This window comes from Temnothorax curvispinosus, unplaced genomic scaffold, assembly GCF_003070985.1.
Source record: "Temnothorax curvispinosus isolate PA1 unplaced genomic scaffold, ASM307098v1 QBEX01012454.1, whole genome shotgun sequence".
Classification (NCBI taxonomy): domain Eukaryota; kingdom Metazoa; phylum Arthropoda; class Insecta; order Hymenoptera; family Formicidae; genus Temnothorax; species Temnothorax curvispinosus.
The window spans coordinates 996,947-1,016,696 of NW_020222234.1; the positions used below are offsets into that span (position 1 = coordinate 996,947).

Here is a 19,750-nt window from a genome sequence, read left to right on the forward strand (position 1 = left end):
AACATATGTAATTATTTTTTTAAGATAAGAAATCTCTAATTTAAGATTTCTATTTGTGTTGTCAATTATAAAAGTTAACGAGTAATTCGATTAACAGAAAATAATTTTAAATATTGCAGATAGTATCTTTTTGTCGTCAATTATGCAATTTATCGTTCGATTGTGGGTCTGATAATTCGCGCTTTCATATTTCGTGTCCTCATTTCTTGACAGTGCAAGATCACACAACTACAGATCCATTTTGCGATAAAGTCATTACGCGATGATTACTCCGGAAACACTATAATCTCACCATATGCGGGCAAATGCGCAAATGCGAACGATAAGAGTGGGCAGTGTTCAAAGGCAGAAATGTTACATCCAGCACGCGCGCGGTCACAATTTCACTCGAAACTTATTTTACTGGATGAATTTATAATATCGAGATCGATTTCGTAGAAAGTTAGTGAAGCGCGGATTCCAGACGACTTCTCGATATGAAAGGGAAAAACATCCACGGAACGGTCTGCCCCGAAAAAAATAAAAACAAGCAGCAAGGATGCAACACCCCGCGAAGAACGATCACGAGTTTACTACCTCTGAGTTTTGGATCACCGGCTCAACCACAGGAAGCGCACTTTCGGACCTCTTTTTTTTTTACCGCAATCCGAGCGAAGCGGCAACAGGAATTACGCGATATCGCTGCGGCTACCGCAGATCCGTTGAAGCGGAGGCGAAAGAAGAAAGTCCCCGCGATCGCAATTATATCTCGGCTTCCTCTTGCGATCCAAGGTTATAAAATAAAACGCCGGGGAACCATTAGTAACACTTTCATTTACGTCTTAAAGTTCATTACCGCGAAGTCGCGTAATCTGTCTCGCGGGGATTACAATCGCGTAATCTGTCTCGCGGGGATTACAATCGCGCAATTTGTCTCGCGGGGATTACGATCGCGTTACGCTTAGACAGCAACCGGGGTTTTTATATCGCTCTGTGCGCGCGATCCCGAGGTTTCATTTGAACGTAATGGATTCAACGTAATATATCACCGCAAGTAAGCTCCGTAGAATCAACTCTTTAGCTACCTCAGTCGTAATTACGCGATTACATTTATCAACTTAATTACTCCAATATAAATTAGCAGTACAAATAATCCTATTTACCTTCGCATTAAATTATCACATGATCGCTTCAAATCTGCATATATAATCCACACAATGTACACGAGTACAAAAGACTCGAGTCTCCAAATTTGGATTTATAAATGCGCTGATGGTCTCTCGAGTTGAAGGCCAAATTCCAGCGGTAGCCTCGCTGAGAAAATAATTACAAAGTAACGAGAGAGCACGGCAGAACGATGAGTAACGACATCCATGCGGGCACAAGTATGGCGGTTTAACGTCGGCGAAATATCGCCGGGATTATTCATTGGCCCGCGGTGGACCTGATTGGAGATGAGCAAACTCGATAAGGGCCCTCGGGCTTCACGAAAGAATTTTCAGGTCTGGGAGCAGGTGTCGCGTACGGCCAACCTGTTCTCAACATCGGTGAGAGAAGAGAATTTGCAGTTCAGTCTTGTCGTTTCCTACAAGCCGAGACGCGATCCAATAAGCTGCTTCGTATAATTTTGCTCTGAGTAATGCACGAAAGCGGGCTGACGATCGTAAGTAAATCTCGCGCGATCGTGAACGTGATACTTTCATGACGTTGATAAATTAAAGAAAAAAAAAAGACGAAAATCTCTTGCATTTATACACATTTTATACATAGATCTTTTTTATAATTATTTAAACCAAGTTGTAAAAAATTTTTAATTGAAATTTATTAACATATATACCTTATTTATCATTTTATATATATATATTTATTTATATTATTATTGTTATATATTACTTATTTATGTAACATAAAAAAAGTTAAAAATATATATCTAAACAATATTTCTTCAATTTCTTTTATATACTGATTCTTTCAAACATCCAGCCTTTCAAACGTAAATATATTTATTCTTCAAAACGTTAAAGAACGTTACCATTCCGAAGCGTAGTCATTCTTCCGCGATTGTATAGGTATATACATGTCATAGCAAAGATGGTGCTAAGGTACGAACTGTATGGACACGATACGCCGTACATCATACAAATATTTACAAGGCACGTGCACGTGCCATGTAGCCGATACGTTTCCATGAGGTTTACGACGAAGCATTGGTAGCGAGCGTGATCCATGGATCGTGCACTTCCTGCAGGATTAAGCGTTCGCCTTCCTGCCATGACCCGTGAACCTCTGCATTTTTTCACAGGCGAAATAGATCGCTCGCGCAAAGAAAACGTTCGAAGATCGAAAGCGTACCTACATAGAGGGAAAACGTCCGAAAGGAAATATATAAGGCGTTCTTTAAAGAATTTATCAAACAGAAGTGTATCCTTTACACAAAAATTTAGCCTTCAACAAAAATCAGAATATGTTTCTTGTCCGATTTTTTAGTGCTTCCACTTTATTAACCCTAGAATCCATGATACATTTTTTTGACCTTCTAATCCATGACTGGGGGCAATATCGACCCCACGCTTTATTTGATCGTAAAACCGGTCCTACAGAAATAAAGGGCCTTTAAACCTACATGAATTTCTTCGTTTTTTAATAACGAAGAGAATGGTATACGGTAAATTTAATTTTACTCAAGTTTAGTTAGTGAAAAATCCATTTAAAGACTGAAAAACGCAGAAAATCAGCAAAAACCTCTTTTTTTAAACAAAAATTTGTATCTTTTTTTGTAATCAACCGATTTTAAAATTTCAAACGGGGTTTTAAAGAGGACACATTAGACTATTAGAAAAAAATTGTCATCGCTATGTTCTGTTCAAAAAGTATATTTATTTGGGACTATAAAGATGAAGAAATTCGCAAAGTTGAAATACGGAAAAAGTCGATGAAAAAACCATAAAAAATTGTATTTTAAGTATTATTTCATTTTTATTTGATACAAAATAGTAAAAAATATGAAAAAAATGAAACATTATATCGCCCAGCCATTTTCTGCGAAATGTCAATCTTCTTAGGCAACGGGATTTTTACCGACTAAATTGTGTGATATTTCGTCTTAAATAATATTTATGACTATTTATGCTCAGATTACGTAATAATACATGATATATATTGATTCTAGCGAAAAAATAAAATTAGCTTACCGTGACGAAACTCAAACGGCAAGTCACGACTGGGGTCGATATCGACCCCACGCCCGCTTTACGACTGTGCTACTTCACTGCTAGCGAACAACTAACGCTGCGCCCGACATAACCCTACTTTTAGAAAGTTGAAATGAATTATGGTTCAGGTCCTGAGTCGATAATGTCACTCGCTAGCTCAGGAGCGTAGTTCAAAGTTCGCCTGGGGTCGAAATCGACCCCAGTCATGGATTCTAGGGTTAAAACACCTCAATTAGTTCTTGATTTTTCAAAGAATCGTTCCTGCAATTTGACTTAAATCTTATAAAATATATCCTATACAATTAGTGCTGAAATTGATTTAAAGTACTACTTTCTCGAGACAACTTTCCATTACAAGCCAAATATCGGAGTCGAAAGCTGGTATACTTTCTTTAAAGGTATAACGCGGATTCAGGATCAATCTTATTAGATTATGTTTATGCGTATCTGCAAACGGTGACTTCGCGGTAATCAAGATAGCCTCGCAGCCGACATATTTGAGTCTCGTATACCAATCGACGGCCGCGATATTTATCCAGCCGGTATCAAAGTCAAGGCCCCAGTGGCCGCGAAACACTAGAAAATACAGGGTGCGATTTATTATTCTGAAACGCTCGGCGCGCGCAGGTAAATACATGAGCCTGTCACGGGGCAGCCGATGGAGTTACGATATGGGATTCTATAAGGAGAGCCGAGGAGAGGCGCTAATCGAATCGGACCGTCTTCGGCCCGTACCAGGCTAAGCTGTGTTGCACGTAGTTTATCGCCTTTACGCCTAATTACCAAGTTAATTGCCGATACAGGCCGCGCGATGCACGCGCATTTCGATGTCGCGCTTTTGCCCGAGAGAGGCCGTTCTCGGACCTAAGGCGCGCGCGATTATCACAATTAATGAATGATTACGTTATCTGCTTCCCTCCCCTTGTATTCTCTTCTCTGCTCTAACTTCCTCCTCAACGAGGGAACCTCTCAATCTTTCCTAACGGTTGCGCGCGCGCGAGTCTTCGTGGTCCTCTCCCTCTGACCATAATCTACACCCATAACTCCTCCGTAATAGTCTCCTCCCGCCCTCCGTTCCGGCGAACCGGCTCTGTCTTTTCCGCCGAGTTTATGATAAACGTGCCTTAAATCAGTCACAGTGTATTAGCGGTGCCGAAGGCGGATTACGGGGCGGAAGATAAACTCTCTCAAGGTCGGCGCGATCCAATAACGTGGGAATTCACGCGCGCACGAACATGCCGCCGCGCCCCGTCGATGCAATTAAACGCTCACGGGCGCTCGTGAGCTCTTTACTCGATTCAATTAGCAATAATTGGCGAATTATACCTCGTGCCGCGCGCCGCGCGCGATAACCGCCGCGTTTAGGCGGCTGTTTCGCGCCGGAATGGCACGAGTTTTACAAGCGCCGCGGCTTCGTTATTACGTCAGTTGAACAATTACGTTGTAAAAGAGGAAGCAAAAAATGCGCCGATCGTTCATATGAAATGGTCATTCTCATGACCACAGTGTTTTACCATGATATCAAACCAATGCAATGTTCCTTATGTAATCGTATAATAAGTCTAACACACATAACGATAAAAGTATTTGTTTTCAACATTAAACAATAAACTTGTCATATATATATTATTTTTTAGTATTAGTGTGGACGTTCTGTATAAAGATACATACAGTTGCTATTATATACTACCATTAATTTAATAATTGTTAATAAATTATCTCTAAATATATCATGTTACTTCGACATAATAATAAAAAAAAGAGCTCAAATATTTGCTAGTCCCTCTTGTCATTAGTGCATTAGTTCGACGAGATTATTAGTCCCTGGGGCAATTGCATTTAGGGGAGAAGCCTGGGGTGAATCAATTGTAATCCATGGAGATCCTTTTAAGAGGCTCATCCCCGCGAAATCGCCATTATTTGAACTGCCGAGAGCGTGGCACGTTAATCCCATTAACCTTCCGTTTCGTTCTAATTGCGCGAGTCGGACATTCGATATTGTTCCAGACGTCCCTTCCGGCACCCCGCGATCCCGCGAAGAGGGCCGGAACTTGGTTCCACGACCTCTTGACGCGAGGGATAATACCGGTAAACGACTAGTGAGTCTAATGACGCCGCGGCGCGGTTCTGTTACCCGATACCCACCAGTCACGCAATTCTACCGTTTTCCTTCGCGCACCGACATCACGCGGATGTGGTGGTGCAGTTTTGGCACGAGCGGTAAAGCTACTTCTCTTTCAAAAGGATCAAAGGTAGACATCGTCATAACTTTTTATAGAATTACACAACTTGGGATGGAATAAATCGTAGAGTAAATCGAATTCAATCAGAAGTGTTAATTAGATTAAAAAATAATGTATCGAAACCTTAATGTACATATTTGCGGTAAACAAATTTACGACAAAATATATCCATTAAAAATAAAAATAAATTAAAAAATCGTTGATAAAAAAGATACTGTAATGAAAGTACGCTTTTTCTATTAATTTTCCCACAAGTATTTTCATTGCTGCAAATAGTAAAAAGTATGAAGTGTTGGACTTATATACGGTTTAAAAGTAATATAACTCTTTTAATCTCATGGATTAACTGGAACTTAATATCGAGCTGCTACAATCTTGCACCTCTAATGTACATAGTCGACGATTTATCAAACGGTTAAGTGCGCAAGAAATTATGATAAATCATTCCCGGCATTGGAAGTAACAAGCAACTGATTGAAAAATAGATATCGGCGTCTATAAATATATAGGATACTCGAGGAAGAGATCAATTTTAGCCTAACAGTTTTATCAACGTTAAGAAGGATGAATACCAAGTGAAAGGTAATAACCGCGTATCATCACACGGGTTCTAAGTAAAGCTCATTACATTATTATTTACGCGTAATTTAATGCAGGAAGCGTGATGTAAAAAAAATAGGGAAAAACAAAACTGAAGAAAATTCCTGGAACCAGTTTCTCACGTTCGATTAGGGAACGAAAAGGGCACGTACAAAGTATAAGGTGAAGTATTCGTTATCTCGTGTTTCCATGAAAAAGCATTCATGAGAAAGTTCTACATTCTACGCTGAGAAAATCGCGGAAGGCGGTAGATCGAAGGAGTGAAAATTACGATGCGGGAAATAAAATAATCGTGGAGAGCGAGAGCAGCCCATAACTTTTCCTCCATTTGAGATGTCAAAGTGATCGCTCATAAACAATTTAACCTCTAACACCAACTTGCCTACGCAGATAATTAACGACGGTAATCCAATCTGCGTTTATTTCACTCCCCACATAATTTAATTCGAGTATATAAAGTACAATAGTTTCATTGAGTTTGATTTAGAAATCTCAAGTGGGATATTATACATTTTATGTACTGTCGAATATCATACAGGATGTAAAATAAATTGTGCAAATAATGACGTAATTCTCAAGATAGATCGTCCGCTTTTGACAATCGGGAAAGGTTTCAATTTCGACGAAAGAGTCATAAAGTGCTTTTAGCACTTTGATTCGCGTTTGTGCCGCGTTTGGATCTCGCGCAAATAGAGAAAGGAGAAAGCGATTTTTCAAAACTCGCGATGTTAATCAAGAGTGACATAATGCGGAAGAGCACACACGGGATTGGCAGAGTAAAGTGAGAAACCCGCCGCTTCTTCGTGTTTCTATGAGGTATCTTTACCTCGGGATAAATTCACCGCGCGCGGGGTCCACGGCAAGGGGGAGAGACGGAGATCACGGAAGGGTACAGCCACCGGAGGGAATAGGATCCTCGGAAAGGAGAGACTCAATGACCCGTGGACATCCTGTCCTTTGCGGAGTCTTTCGTAGAAACGATAAACCCCGCGCGTTTTTCGCGGCGCGAGAAGAACAGAAGAGAAGAAAGAGAAAGAGAGAGGAAGAACGACGACGACGACGAAGACCGGCTCGTCGCCACCGTGGCAGGAAATGCGGCCTTTATACCTATAAGGCGTTATGACACGCCAAAGAGGTCGGCCGCGTGCTCATTTGCATGCACTTCGGTACAACAATGGTATCAGACCTTACACGAGTCGCGGCTAGATGCATCCTGCGGTGGCGCACACCGCGAGCGGCGCGACCCGCCGCGAAGCACAATGCACGGCGCTGTCGGCTTCTTAATGATCGCATTTTTCATGAAAGTCATTAAGAACGTACGAAAACCTGCGCATCTTTTAAGAAGGAAAAGAGTGCACGAAGTTCGCGCAATTATAAATGCCATCGTGTCCGAAAGTAGTTTTGTCATCCGAGACTTAAATGATGGCCATCTTTGTAACGCTATATCCTGAGAAAGTTTTAATAAGATATATGATTCTCTTTGTACAAATTTCAAAATCTGCTATATAGATAAATCGCTTCTTTTCGTTACTTATTATTATATCCTTTAATAAAAATAGAACGTGAGAATACTCAACTACACATCAAGCACTTAATACATCAGCAATATCGATTTGCAATTTATTGTCGAAAAAGATCGTTCCGAAAAGTTAATTTGGTATACTCATTGTTTAAAAGACTACACGAAAATTTTGAGAGTAAAAAGTTATCTTTCAAACTTTCTTTTCGTATTGTAGTTAGACATTACAAAAACAATCGGTTATATAACTAAAACAATTAATTTTTGTTAATTACGATAAAAATTATTCCTCAGTAATTCTCCATTTCGACATATCTTTAAACTTCAATATCCACAATCTATCGCGTAAAACTGTATCGCGAAAGTTCGAGTTTCAAGCTATCGTTTCAGCCGCGGAACGACGGAGCGGAGATAGCGGCTACTCGCGGGACAACGAAATTGCAGGAATAACACGACGCTTAGCAACGGAGCAACGCGTACACGCACAATAGGTAGATAAGCGGCAGGCGGTTGTAAGAGGTATGCGACCGGGACTGTCTTACGCGCGTTGATATGCGCCGAGAAGCGGCGTGTAGAGGCGGGAGGCCCGGGCAACGAGAGGCCTTCCCGAGCGGGAAAAGCGTTCGCCTTCGTTGGCCGTGCCCGGCGCATCTCTTTATCTGATGGAAAGAAGCCGCCTTCGGAGACTTTTGCCCTCGCGCGAGATCGAGTCCGCGTCTTCGTGAGTCATCGCACCGTGGCACCGAGGGCAACACGCGGAGGAGGCCTTCCGCTCCTCGCGCGAGTCCCGAGTCCGTAAACTCACTTTCTTGCACCGGCAACCGTTCGGGAAGATTACAGTGAAACTTTACGAGTCGAAGCTCACTTTCGTTTGCCCAAGTGGAAGTTCGCATGCTATCGAAGTACACGTTTCGCAATATCGATTTGCAATTTATTGTCGAAAAGGATCGTTCCGAAAAGTTAATTTGGTATACTCATTGTTTAAAGGACTACACGAAAATTTTGAGAGAGTAAAAAGTTATCAATTACAGTGTTGAAAATTTTTTCTTCTGTAACAACTCTCGAGGCAATTATTTTAATAAGAGATACATTGGATTAAAAAAAGTTTCGCCCGTTCCGAGTTCTCGATCCGGTTTTCTATCTTTGAATTTCACATTTTTATGCGATAAGGAAAAGTTACGAAATACTTTTCTGCGCGTATTTTCTTACCGTAACTCCGGCAGAGAAACGAGTACCTACTATTTTTCATTAACCATGTCTAACTAGAGAAATCTCGAAAGTTATAACTAGATTGACGATCGAACTCGCATAAATCTTCTGTAACTGACACGCTTTTAAGATTTTTCTCGAGGATCGCTTTCATCGCGGGTAAAACTCGTTCGCCTTTATTTTCGTCCGATTTTCCATTCATCTTCCTAGCAGCAATAATCTTGGTCTCGCCTAGTGCTTTGACAGAAGATAGATCGGTATCTTCGCATATGATTACAAGCGACGTAATGTCAAATAAAATTGTCATTATTCTCCCTTCGGAAATTAGAACGATCCAATTAACGGTACCCAATTATCGACTTCTAATCGCGTCATTCGCGGTCGATCGGTATCAATCGCGGTCGACCACTATCCAGTCGAGAAGGCACGGCTCACCCAGTTCGAGTAGAGTAGACATCGTCAATTCGATGCGAACGCTTATTATCATGGACACGGGCGTCTGACCGTGAAACAGGCCGTTCGCGCTAACGATGCCTGTAATAGTCCGCGAAATCGCTGTACTTCCTATCATTACGGATGAACGCGGCCTTCACCATGGTGCACCTCAATGAGTTCTCGGATGACCAATATTTATCGCCAATCTGGGTACTAACAGTTTTCTAATGCGCGGCATATATCACGTATTGACAACCGGATCTCTCACGATCGATATTCATCGCTAGTGCTCTTGCAGTTTAGAAGACTTCAAAATGGCACTATCAGCTAAAAAACTTTAAATTATTTATTTATTTAATATATTTAATTTTTTTAAATATATTTATTTAAAAAATATCTTCCCTCACATATTAAACTTCATCTTCGGTATTGGAGAAAAAAATGTTTTAATATCCAGCTTCTTTTAATATAGCTAGCATTGTAATGTTGAGTAAGAAATACTCTTTTGAAAGCCTTATTCGCAGGTCAAGTTTTTATGAAACACGAATGTCGTTCCTTTAGTGCCTTTCAGCGTGGTAATTGGATATTTTTTCAGCAGAAATTACACGAGCGAATCAAATTACTTTACTGTTGCCGCCGCTGTTCCTTTTTATATAAAGAGATTGAGCAGAAAGGAAAGTTCGAGATGAAAATTCCGTATAAGGCGACGAATGTGAATCCATCCACGAAATGTCGAGGTGTCGATACAGTTTTCAACCGGAAGTTCCACAAACAGCCGGAGAGTAAGTGGAAGAAAGTCGGCGCTTTTAACGTTTGCGGAGAAAAATACGGAAGATTAGCGTATTATGCAAAATACAGTGTTGCTGGAACGTTGCGAAACGTACGATGCGATCATTACGTCCCGGGCGTGCGCTTTATTCGCTGTTATTTACTCAATCCTTGATCGCATCGTGAAAGTACGCTTTACACGCTCTCGCGCATCATTTCGAGAACTGTCGGCACTTCCTTATTAAGATGCATTCTACGGAAATCGCTAGTCCATGCGTGACAAGAGGACTACCATGCACAAGTATCTCTTCAACTCTGGCACATGTAAAAAAATTTTTCAAAAACAAGGATCGCATAAAGATTAAAAATAAGTCATTAAAAATGCAATAAAAATATATAAATTAATCTTGCATCCTAATGCTTGGAAAAAAGAAATTGATCACGATTGATAAACTGAGATAAAACATAAAGCAGAAAATAGAAAAGTTGCATTTCTTTATAGAGAGGAAAATTAAATAAAAATGTATAAAAAACAGAATTAAAAAATAAGTCATGATTTAAATATTTAATGTGTTTACAGTGTCTATCGGTTCTATTCAAATTATTTATCAAACACCTAAATTATGAATTTCTTAATACATGCAATCTTTCAGAAAAGTTAAATTACATGGTCTATAATGGCAGATTGGATTTTTTTGAAAGTTAACATGTCGAGAGTCTGAAGGAAAATCAGTTCGATGTTGCCTCAGACATGAAGAAGGTGAAAACGATATGGAAAGAAATGAAAAGCAAAAATTTGCGTCGTGGAGAGACTCGGGGCGCGTCTCTTGAATTTCCGCCTCGAATCTCGAGCAAAGAGACTTTAATGCGATGTAATCGTCAGTCAAGGAAGCCCTCTAATATCAACCGCCGTCTCGGGCAGGCCGATAGTTAGTGGAAAGTGCGGGTAAATGTAAAACGTGACGCGGTTTCAATCCGTCGCACGTAATTGGGTGTAAAAGTCGGTTCACGTCCACGGAGACAAACGAGCCAAACACAAGGAGAGGGAGCACGGAATCGGCGAGATCTATATCGTTTGATCTCCAGAATACGTTTCTCTCTCTTTCTCTCTTTGATCCAAATTAATTCTGAATCTGGAAAGTCTTCCACTTATCACGTGGTAACGTAAAAGAAAAATGCGAATTGCGTTGAGGAAATGCACAACGCGGCGGCTTAGGTAGGCAAACATTACACGAAGAGGGAGGATAAATGAAAGTCCGTTCTTTCAGAAAGCTCGTTTTACTTCTGATACTCGCGTGCATTAGACTGACGTCGATAATAAATCTTTGTTCGAGCCTTTCTGATCATTTGCTACCTTGTACGGTGTACGATCTATTTAATAGACAATTAAATGTACAGGCAGTTTATATTGTTAAAATAAAGTAGAAAGTTACTCTAAAAGTATAGGGCATAATAAAAGAACAATACAACATGAAGGAGAAATTTGATGAACGGAAGGATGCAAAAGATCAACAGAGGATTCTTCACAACAAAAGTGATATTTTCTCATTTCTTTTTCTCCCAATAGCAAAAACAATTTGATAGCATAATTTATACAAATTATGCTTGTAATAGCTTGTAATGCGCATGTTTCTCTCGAGTATACACTGGCTCGTTATGTCGCAAATGTACTGTTGTAAAACTTAACATAGAAATATTTTCAATAAAACGTGTGTCATGGTTGACCGCGCGTTTATACATTGTATCGGAAATTTCTCAAGTCGGTGGACACACCTTAACACAAACGTGTACATAATACGAGATAAATATATTTTAACTCCGTAGAAAATATTCGAAATTATAACCTCGCGCGTGCGAGTAATTCACAATTACTTTCTATGGAATGGTAAGAAAAGACGACCAGTTCTACGTACAAAGGTATCTGCAACTTTTCAAATCTAAATACTGTAGATATTTCTAATTTATCCCATCGTTTATTCATAAGTTCCAATTAATTTATAGAAACCGTATGTATACGACGAATAAACGAAATTTTAAATATCGACTTCATTTCTTCATTGATTCATTATCCTTTATATCCATCATAGTTTGAAGACCTCTCAAGCTTAAATTAAGTTTTATTAATTTCTATATATAGATTCTAGCCTCCAGGGAGAGGAATTGCTATCGGGACTGTGTCAAAAATCTCGCGTGAGGAGGCTGGTTTGATATTGATGGACGATTCAGCCCACTTTCCCACACACGTCCATAATTCCGTACGCGGCTCTCGCTCTCATCGAGAGGGAGGAACCGGTGTTACGGCAATTAATTCGTACCCGATCGACATGCCGCGCCGCTCTGAGGCTCCGAGCCCTCTCAAGCGTTCCTTTTTCCCTGTTCGGGTTCTCATCTCCCACCGTTGTTGAGAGACGACCTGGCGCTATTTCCGTGAACCAAATACGGCGTTCGGTCAAAGACGGGGAACAGAGAGCGCCGACGCTCATGTGGCGGCGTGAACGATTGATGAGAAGTGTCGGACTGGTTTTCTTTCGGATCCTCTTTTGACTCGACTTTAACTAAAACGATGACAATCGCGCAGCAAAGAAACTTAATTAAGCGCATCAGCAATATTTCCGGTAAGATAAATACTTTGTTTCAAATGTGCAAACTAAAAATGCAACGTAGCATTCTTATTGTTTCGAATATAAATTTGTTGTATTCTTGTTATTTTTATAATAAGATATTAAATTAATTATTATTAATCTGTTGAAAAATACTAACATTTTCTCTCTGCAGCCATACATAAAAAAATGTTGATATTCATGCAATAATGCCTTCAGATGTAAGATATCTTTAAAATTTGATTCCTTTATTGTAACACAAATTTTTTACTATTTTTATTCATTTTTAATTCTTTAATTTTCTTCTTTTATTTTGAAAAAGGCCCCTTTTTTCAGGATTTAGTTAACGAGTTGTCAATCCGGTCAGTTCGACATTGATGAAAAAAGGGATGAGGAGATTTGCACAAGCCTCACAGGTGATTAAAGTAGAACATGTAGAACATGTAATAACGAAATACACGACGAGATCTCCGCTTCGAGCACTCGCCGAGATTATTATTATTGTCGTGCGTGTTTTCTAATGTTTTTTCTGACGTTCTCCACCGACAACAAAGCGCGCCGATTTTATGACGATCGAAAGGCGCTGCCACTTGCTCGAGGTAGACTATTGATCGCCACAGATTAATGTTGTAGAATAATGTAGATATGTAGAACAAGAAAGAGTATTTTTATATTCTCGAATAGATTCGCACGTGTATCGATCATTTGAAATTAGAACGACCAATATTCATTCTATGACTTGGAGGCAAAAAGAAAAAAAAAAGAGAAAAAAAGAGAGAGAAAATGAGTATTCTACGTTCATATGTGTAACAACTGCAGTCATATTAAGATCACTGTCACGCTACATCTAGCTTTTTATAACATACTCATCCATTAAGCAACAACACGACACGGCAAGACTTCGTTCGAAGCACATCGCAAGAGCTTACGAAATAAAATATTCTCATTTAGCAATGCTGATGAGGCAATTCTGAATATCTATCTGGGTCTCTCCCTCGCACAATCGTGACCGTTAGTACGTGAAAGCGAGGTACCGCCCGATCGAAGTGCCTCGATCGAACAATTAAACAATTGTCAGGACCGACCCACTTCCCTGCCCAGGACGCGTTGTCCTTCCTCGGTGTACGCCACCGTACGTAGCATGGCGCTTTCAATCTATTGAACGTCTGTAGAAATCGTACAGATTAAAATCGCCCGATCGCGTGCGTTCGGCTTATTTGGTAGAGCGATCAAACGATCCTCAGAGAAAAGATGCTACCGGCAGCATAAATATAGTACGTTCGGACTCACACATACAAAAGAGCAAATTATATACGTAATAATTTATTTTTCTTACTATGAATTTTTTCAAGACAACCACGTGCATGAAACTTCTGATAAATAATTGACGTTAGATCCATTTTAAACTATCCGGACATGTAAAGCCTTGATTATGATTGTTTAAATTATACTACGGAGGCAATTAAAATGCATCTAACATTTAACTCAGATAGAAACGCTATATTATCGAATTCTTAAATTTATTCTGACTAATTCTTTATTCAAGCACTTTAGATATATCAGTCGAGATAACTAACGCGCTTCCAATCACGAGCATATTAACGTCGTGCTTACGGGGAAATTGTTCCGATTAATAATTAATTAGTTCAATAATGTTGTCTCGCGTTTATCGCCCGCGCGATGCTACCCCGGCCTTCTTTATTACCACTTGCCGATGATAGATGGATCGATCCAGACGAAGCGTTAAACTACCCATTACCACTACGCATTCCCGATCGCATCATCGCGCGGTTAATAAGATAATAAGTACCACGCTGGGGATGAATAATCGCGATAGGGCGCCCCGGAGCCGCGCCGCGCCGCCGCGCGCCGGTTCCAGCGCGGGTACGTCGCGCGGCGGCGATTAACTACAGCAATAAGGAAGCGCCCACGTCACGGATTAATTGCCAGGCCTCCTTTATGGTTTTTCGACGCGAAAGAATGCACTCAGGACGAATCGTTGATTAGTAAACCGGCATTTCTCGATCGGCATTTCACAACGGTACCCCGTCGACGGGAATTCGACGTCGGATTATTTTCAATTCCACGCCGCTCGTTTTCCGATGGACCGAGACACGCGCGGGGTAGACTCGGAAACGCGTTTCCTTTTACGACCAAAATCTGTCGAAGGCCCAGACGTTATCGATTGATCAAAAATTATAATCGTTAAGTAGCGACGTTAAGTAGCGACTTCGTCGAAGTGAAAGTCCAACGGCTGCTGTATTAACGTTGTATAACGTTGTATTAACGCTTGTCTCTCAGTTATGTATCAGGTATATACGCGACTTCGCGCGGCACACGGGCAGCACGCATCTTGTATCTAATTATCGAGGAATGCTTTGTGCGTGTAGGAAGCCGCGCGCCGCACCGGCCGTTCGGAGCTTAACAACTCAGCAGAAGAAAAAGAATCGAGCCCACGAGATTGAGCGGTACACGTAGGTACTTACTCGATACACGTACGACATTTCGGGCAATTTCGCACTCGCGTCGTCTCTTTCGTTTTTTTTATGCGGCAGCTTTTAACGAGCGTTAAAAAATACATTATCGAGAGATAATTCGCGGCCCTGTGAAAATGCGAGTTGTAACTTGATAATGCTGAACAGAGGAGAGATCATCGCCACTCCATATTCGGAATTAATGTCTTATATATAATTGTTCTTTTAATTTTTAATTCTCTTAATTATTGAATTATTATTAATAGAATTCAATCATCACGGACATATTTGTTCAATACTGAGAAGAAAAAGAACATTACTGCTCTTTGATTGACAATCGTGCATGTAATCATCAAACTGGATCAATTAAATAGCTCATCAAACACCCACAAAGATTTTTACCTGTTCTTAGTTTTTTTAAATTTAAGAATAGGGTTGGAATAAAGTGGAAATAAAGGCTGTATTTATGAGAATTATGAATCTCTTTCTCCTTCAGCTAATCTGATCTTGTAATTTCGACGAATTTTATTCTTCATGTTGATCGCTTTGGACGTCTTGATGACGGAGAGTATGAAAAAATGATAAAAATTATAGAATCGAGCATCGCGAACCGCCCAGGTCATTCATTCACACTCGGGCTCCCAAAGGATGGGCCATTCTTTCCGTGCACATGATGGATAATTAATAATTATAAAGTGATCAAGGGACGGGCGGCAGTTATGCGATCCGTCACGGTAATTTTCGATTCGCTTGTGCACGAAAGATGTGGATTCTCAGCAACCTCGATTTCGCTTTCGCCCCAAAGGGCTCGTTAAGACTGCACACACGCATATAAAATCATGAATAGACGACGGTTCATTTATTACGATGCAAATCCCACAAAAAGTTATACATTTATGCTGCATGCAGAAATGGAAAACGCATTTCTATAACGTTATCATAATTATTAAAAGTCGTCAGTACACAAATGCATCATTAAAATACATTCGCAACACGAGGAATAAATAAAATAAAGCAAAAATAGATTTTAAAATAAATGTGCATGTTATGAAGAAAATAAATTTTCTACCAGGCGGATTATTTTGTTGAAAAAATAGGGAATTTGAAAGTCCTTAATAAAAGTATCGAATATATCGTTTCTCGACCATCGCCCGCGACATCGTCGTTTCCTGGACCGTTTATCGATTCCGCGCGATCCTACCATCGCATTATCGATTATACCCGGGCGCGTTGGTAACGCCAATCACGTCTCCGGACTTGGTCGTCATTATGGAAATAGTGAGTGTAATGCGTTGGGGAGGCAGATGATTGCGCGCGTTTGCCGATCTTCGTGGCGTCTAATACGAGGAAAACGCGTTAACACGCATGTTTGCTTTAGGCATCTCTCGGAATCAGCGACCGGACAATTACTGAAATTGCTGGAGAGTGTAATTTGAAATATTAAATCTTTACGATTAACTAAGTTCATAAATGTATGCACACATATTCTCAAATCATTAAAAAAATTTTAACTTAATAGAGAATCTATCTCTTTGAAGATAAAACTATATTCAAATATAATATCAAATATCAAAATAAACTATTCTTCTCGATAAATAATAAATTATAAATAAATGTCACAGAAAATGTAGCTATTCTTGGGATAGAAAGAGCTGGACTCTCTCGATAGCACTGCTCGACACCACCACAAAGCTGAATCGTATTTGCGAAGGACCAAGGAATAACAAGTCGGCGGTGTTCCGTCGGCGAGGCTAACGCTCCGCAAAAGATCGATGAGAGATCGAATGTCAACACGAGAGATCGTTCGACGGCCAGATTGTACAGCGCGGAGATTTTCGAAGCGAAAGCTCGTTCGTAGAAGTGAAGATAGGGAGCCCTTTGTGCGTCTTCCATTGTCGACTGAGGGGAGGCTGACTGGCTGAATTCAATGCACGAGTCGCGCTCGAAAGAGTGGCCATACGCGGCTCAGAAGGAGGATAGTTCGCGTATACGAGACAGTATAAGCACTGCGTGCAATAACTTCGGCGTAATCGTTGAGGAACGAGTTGGGAGAACGGCCATGTACGGCGGGCTTTCATGCGCACGCGGAATAACAAACTACGTTGCGAAATACCGACGGTCTTCTTCTAGTTCAAGGCCACAGTGGTCACTGCCAAAGTAAATAACGCCTAAACAACGCTCGCAATTGACGCGATAATCTAAATTTCTAAATCACAGTCTTATTTAACGCAATTCTTTTATTCTCTCACCCGTTGATAAAAATATAGACGTTTGAATTATAAGACTAAAATAATTAATATTTTTCTCTCCGTCAGATAATTATTTAATGCATAAATATCTCGTATTTAAAAATCAGAATCTTATATCTTTCATATTCATTCAAATGCCGTTATTGCATCGGAAATACGACACTTGTCCGTCTACGTAATCTTCTCTGACTTCCATCACGATAGCGACATCGAGGCTAATGTTGATCAGATAAGCTGGCGTTTCGGTACGGATTAGCCAGTTTGCGAGTGAGGAAGATTTACGAGACTTCACGGATGACTCGTAGACATATTAATTTGTGCGAGACTTACCTCGTGCGCTTGATCCTCGATGCTCCGTAGAACCGCGAGATTGCGGATAGTCGCGCGTCGCGACTCGAACGATGACTCCAGCCTGGTGGCAGCCTTACCCACCTCTTCCACCAGTCTCCGGGCTCGTTTCACCGACAATCTGGAAAGATAAAAAGGAACCGTGATCAAGACGCACCGTTAGGAATCCACGTACTCGTCTCCTCGCATATGAGCGATCGAATCTTGCACTCGCGAATCCGCCAATATCGAAACGCAAATTGGAACTAAGTGTTTCGTCTACTAATATGTTTCTTATTTTCATTAAAATGTCCTTGATCGATACATACTTCATATAAACCAGAAATCGATGCAAGCTTAGTGTACCTGTTTCAATCAACCTAACTAGTTTCTCGACTTAATGCAATCTTAATCAATGACAGAAATCATTCGCAAAGTGAATAAATAATACGGATCAATATCGCTACAAATAGCATACCTACTAATTATTAATTAATATCAATATATAAAGAAAGCGACAATTAATCGTCGTTATTTCCTTTGTATAAGAAAAATTGATTATGTGTGAAGAGAAATAAAGAGAAATCATTTTTCATAAACTGTAATACGTATGACAAAAAAATATTTCTATACAATCTATACTAACAATAAGAGAAAGACCACTTCTCTTTTGCGCGCGCGGTCAATATAAATAAATATAAAATTCTACCTGACGTGCTCGATGTGCAGAAGTGAGGCCGCGCGTTCCTCGAGCGCGGCGATGGCCTCTTCGGCATCTCTAGACGTTCTTCTCAATGTGGGGTCCGTGAGGAGCCGACCGAGAGGCGTCAAAGTGCCGGACAGGCTTGTGCATTCCTTCAGCTCCGACATTTCGAGGGCCAATCTGCGACCAGCCGATTGCCACTCCGTCATAAGGCTGTCGTACTCCTACGGGAAATCAAAATACCGATTATGGCAGAGCCGTGTGTCTAGATCTACTTCCCGATAGCGCGTTCTCGCGATCCAGCGAAATGTCCTTCGTCGGTAACCGGTATCTAGGAAGAATGTCAGAGCAACGTAAAAGTAGACATGTCTAATACGGCGATATTGCGCGATTCAACGAGCCGTAATCGATCAGTCGTTGTAAACCTTACGCGGAGAGCACATTGTTCAAAGAAATACGTAACGAATGACGCATATCTATTGCACGTAAAACAAATACGTCGAACTATTATCTCGATAATTTCTTAGTTCCAACTGTCCGGATCTCTCGGATTGGATCGCGTGCATGCGCGCAAATACCGATCGCATTAGATCAAGTGTAGACGAATGTGGCGCGCGTTCGGAATAGCGATTGATATCGATATAATTAATTTAATACACTGGATTTATATATATCAAGCTAGATATATCTTTGTGCCAAGATATATTAATATTAGCCGATATGAAGTCAAGATTATATTACAGAAACGTAAAAGTTAGATTATCAATATATCATCTTTCATATTTGGCATAAATAGAATGAAGAAAAACTTAACACACAACATAAAAAATATGTATAATATATGTATCTTCAAAAATTTTTAAATATATTATAATCGTATTACGAATATACATGATGCGATAGATTGCAAGTCCGGTCGATATCTAGCGATATCTTAATTTTGCAAAATCGTTCAACAGATTAATCGATCTTATAATCAATCCATTATCCTCGAGTATAACCAATCACTAACTTCTATCACAGTATCATAAGACCCGACAACCGCAAGATAAATTCGAACGATATAGAATTATTGATTACATAATATAAATTATCCAGCATTCTCACCGAATATATTTAAAATTTTTTCCTCCATTACAATTTTTGTGACTAACGATCGATTATTTCATCAACCTTTTTTAAATTCTTATTGATAAATATAAAAAATTGATGATCCATGATTAAAAATTGAAGTAACATTAAACTTTATAAATTATAATAAATATAATCATATATATTGTCATAAAACTTAACTTAAAAAAAAATTTAATATACTGTTACTTGATGTCTTATTTAAAAATTTAAATTCCAAAGGATATATACATATGTATAAATATGCAACACATAATTCGTTCTAAGAAAACAAATAAAAATAAAAATGTAAATGCATATT

At 39.8% G+C, this 19,750-nt stretch overlaps 1 protein-coding gene across 3 annotated transcripts in view; it reads right to left on the minus strand.

Annotated features, from left to right (window-relative positions):
* The window catches only part of LOC112462483, a 291,597-nt gene that overhangs the window by 70,187 nt on the left and 201,660 nt on the right, over positions 1-19,750 (minus strand). For all 3 annotated transcript variants that reach the window (XM_025028281.1, XM_025028283.1, XM_025028282.1), the window contains exons 11-12: positions 18,325-18,542; positions 17,619-17,757 (exon numbers count right to left, since the gene is read on the minus strand). In XM_025028281.1, coding sequence (XP_024884049.1) covers positions 17,619-17,757; positions 18,325-18,542 — 357 coding nt within the window. The remainder of the gene's footprint in view (positions 1-17,618; positions 17,758-18,324; positions 18,543-19,750) is intronic.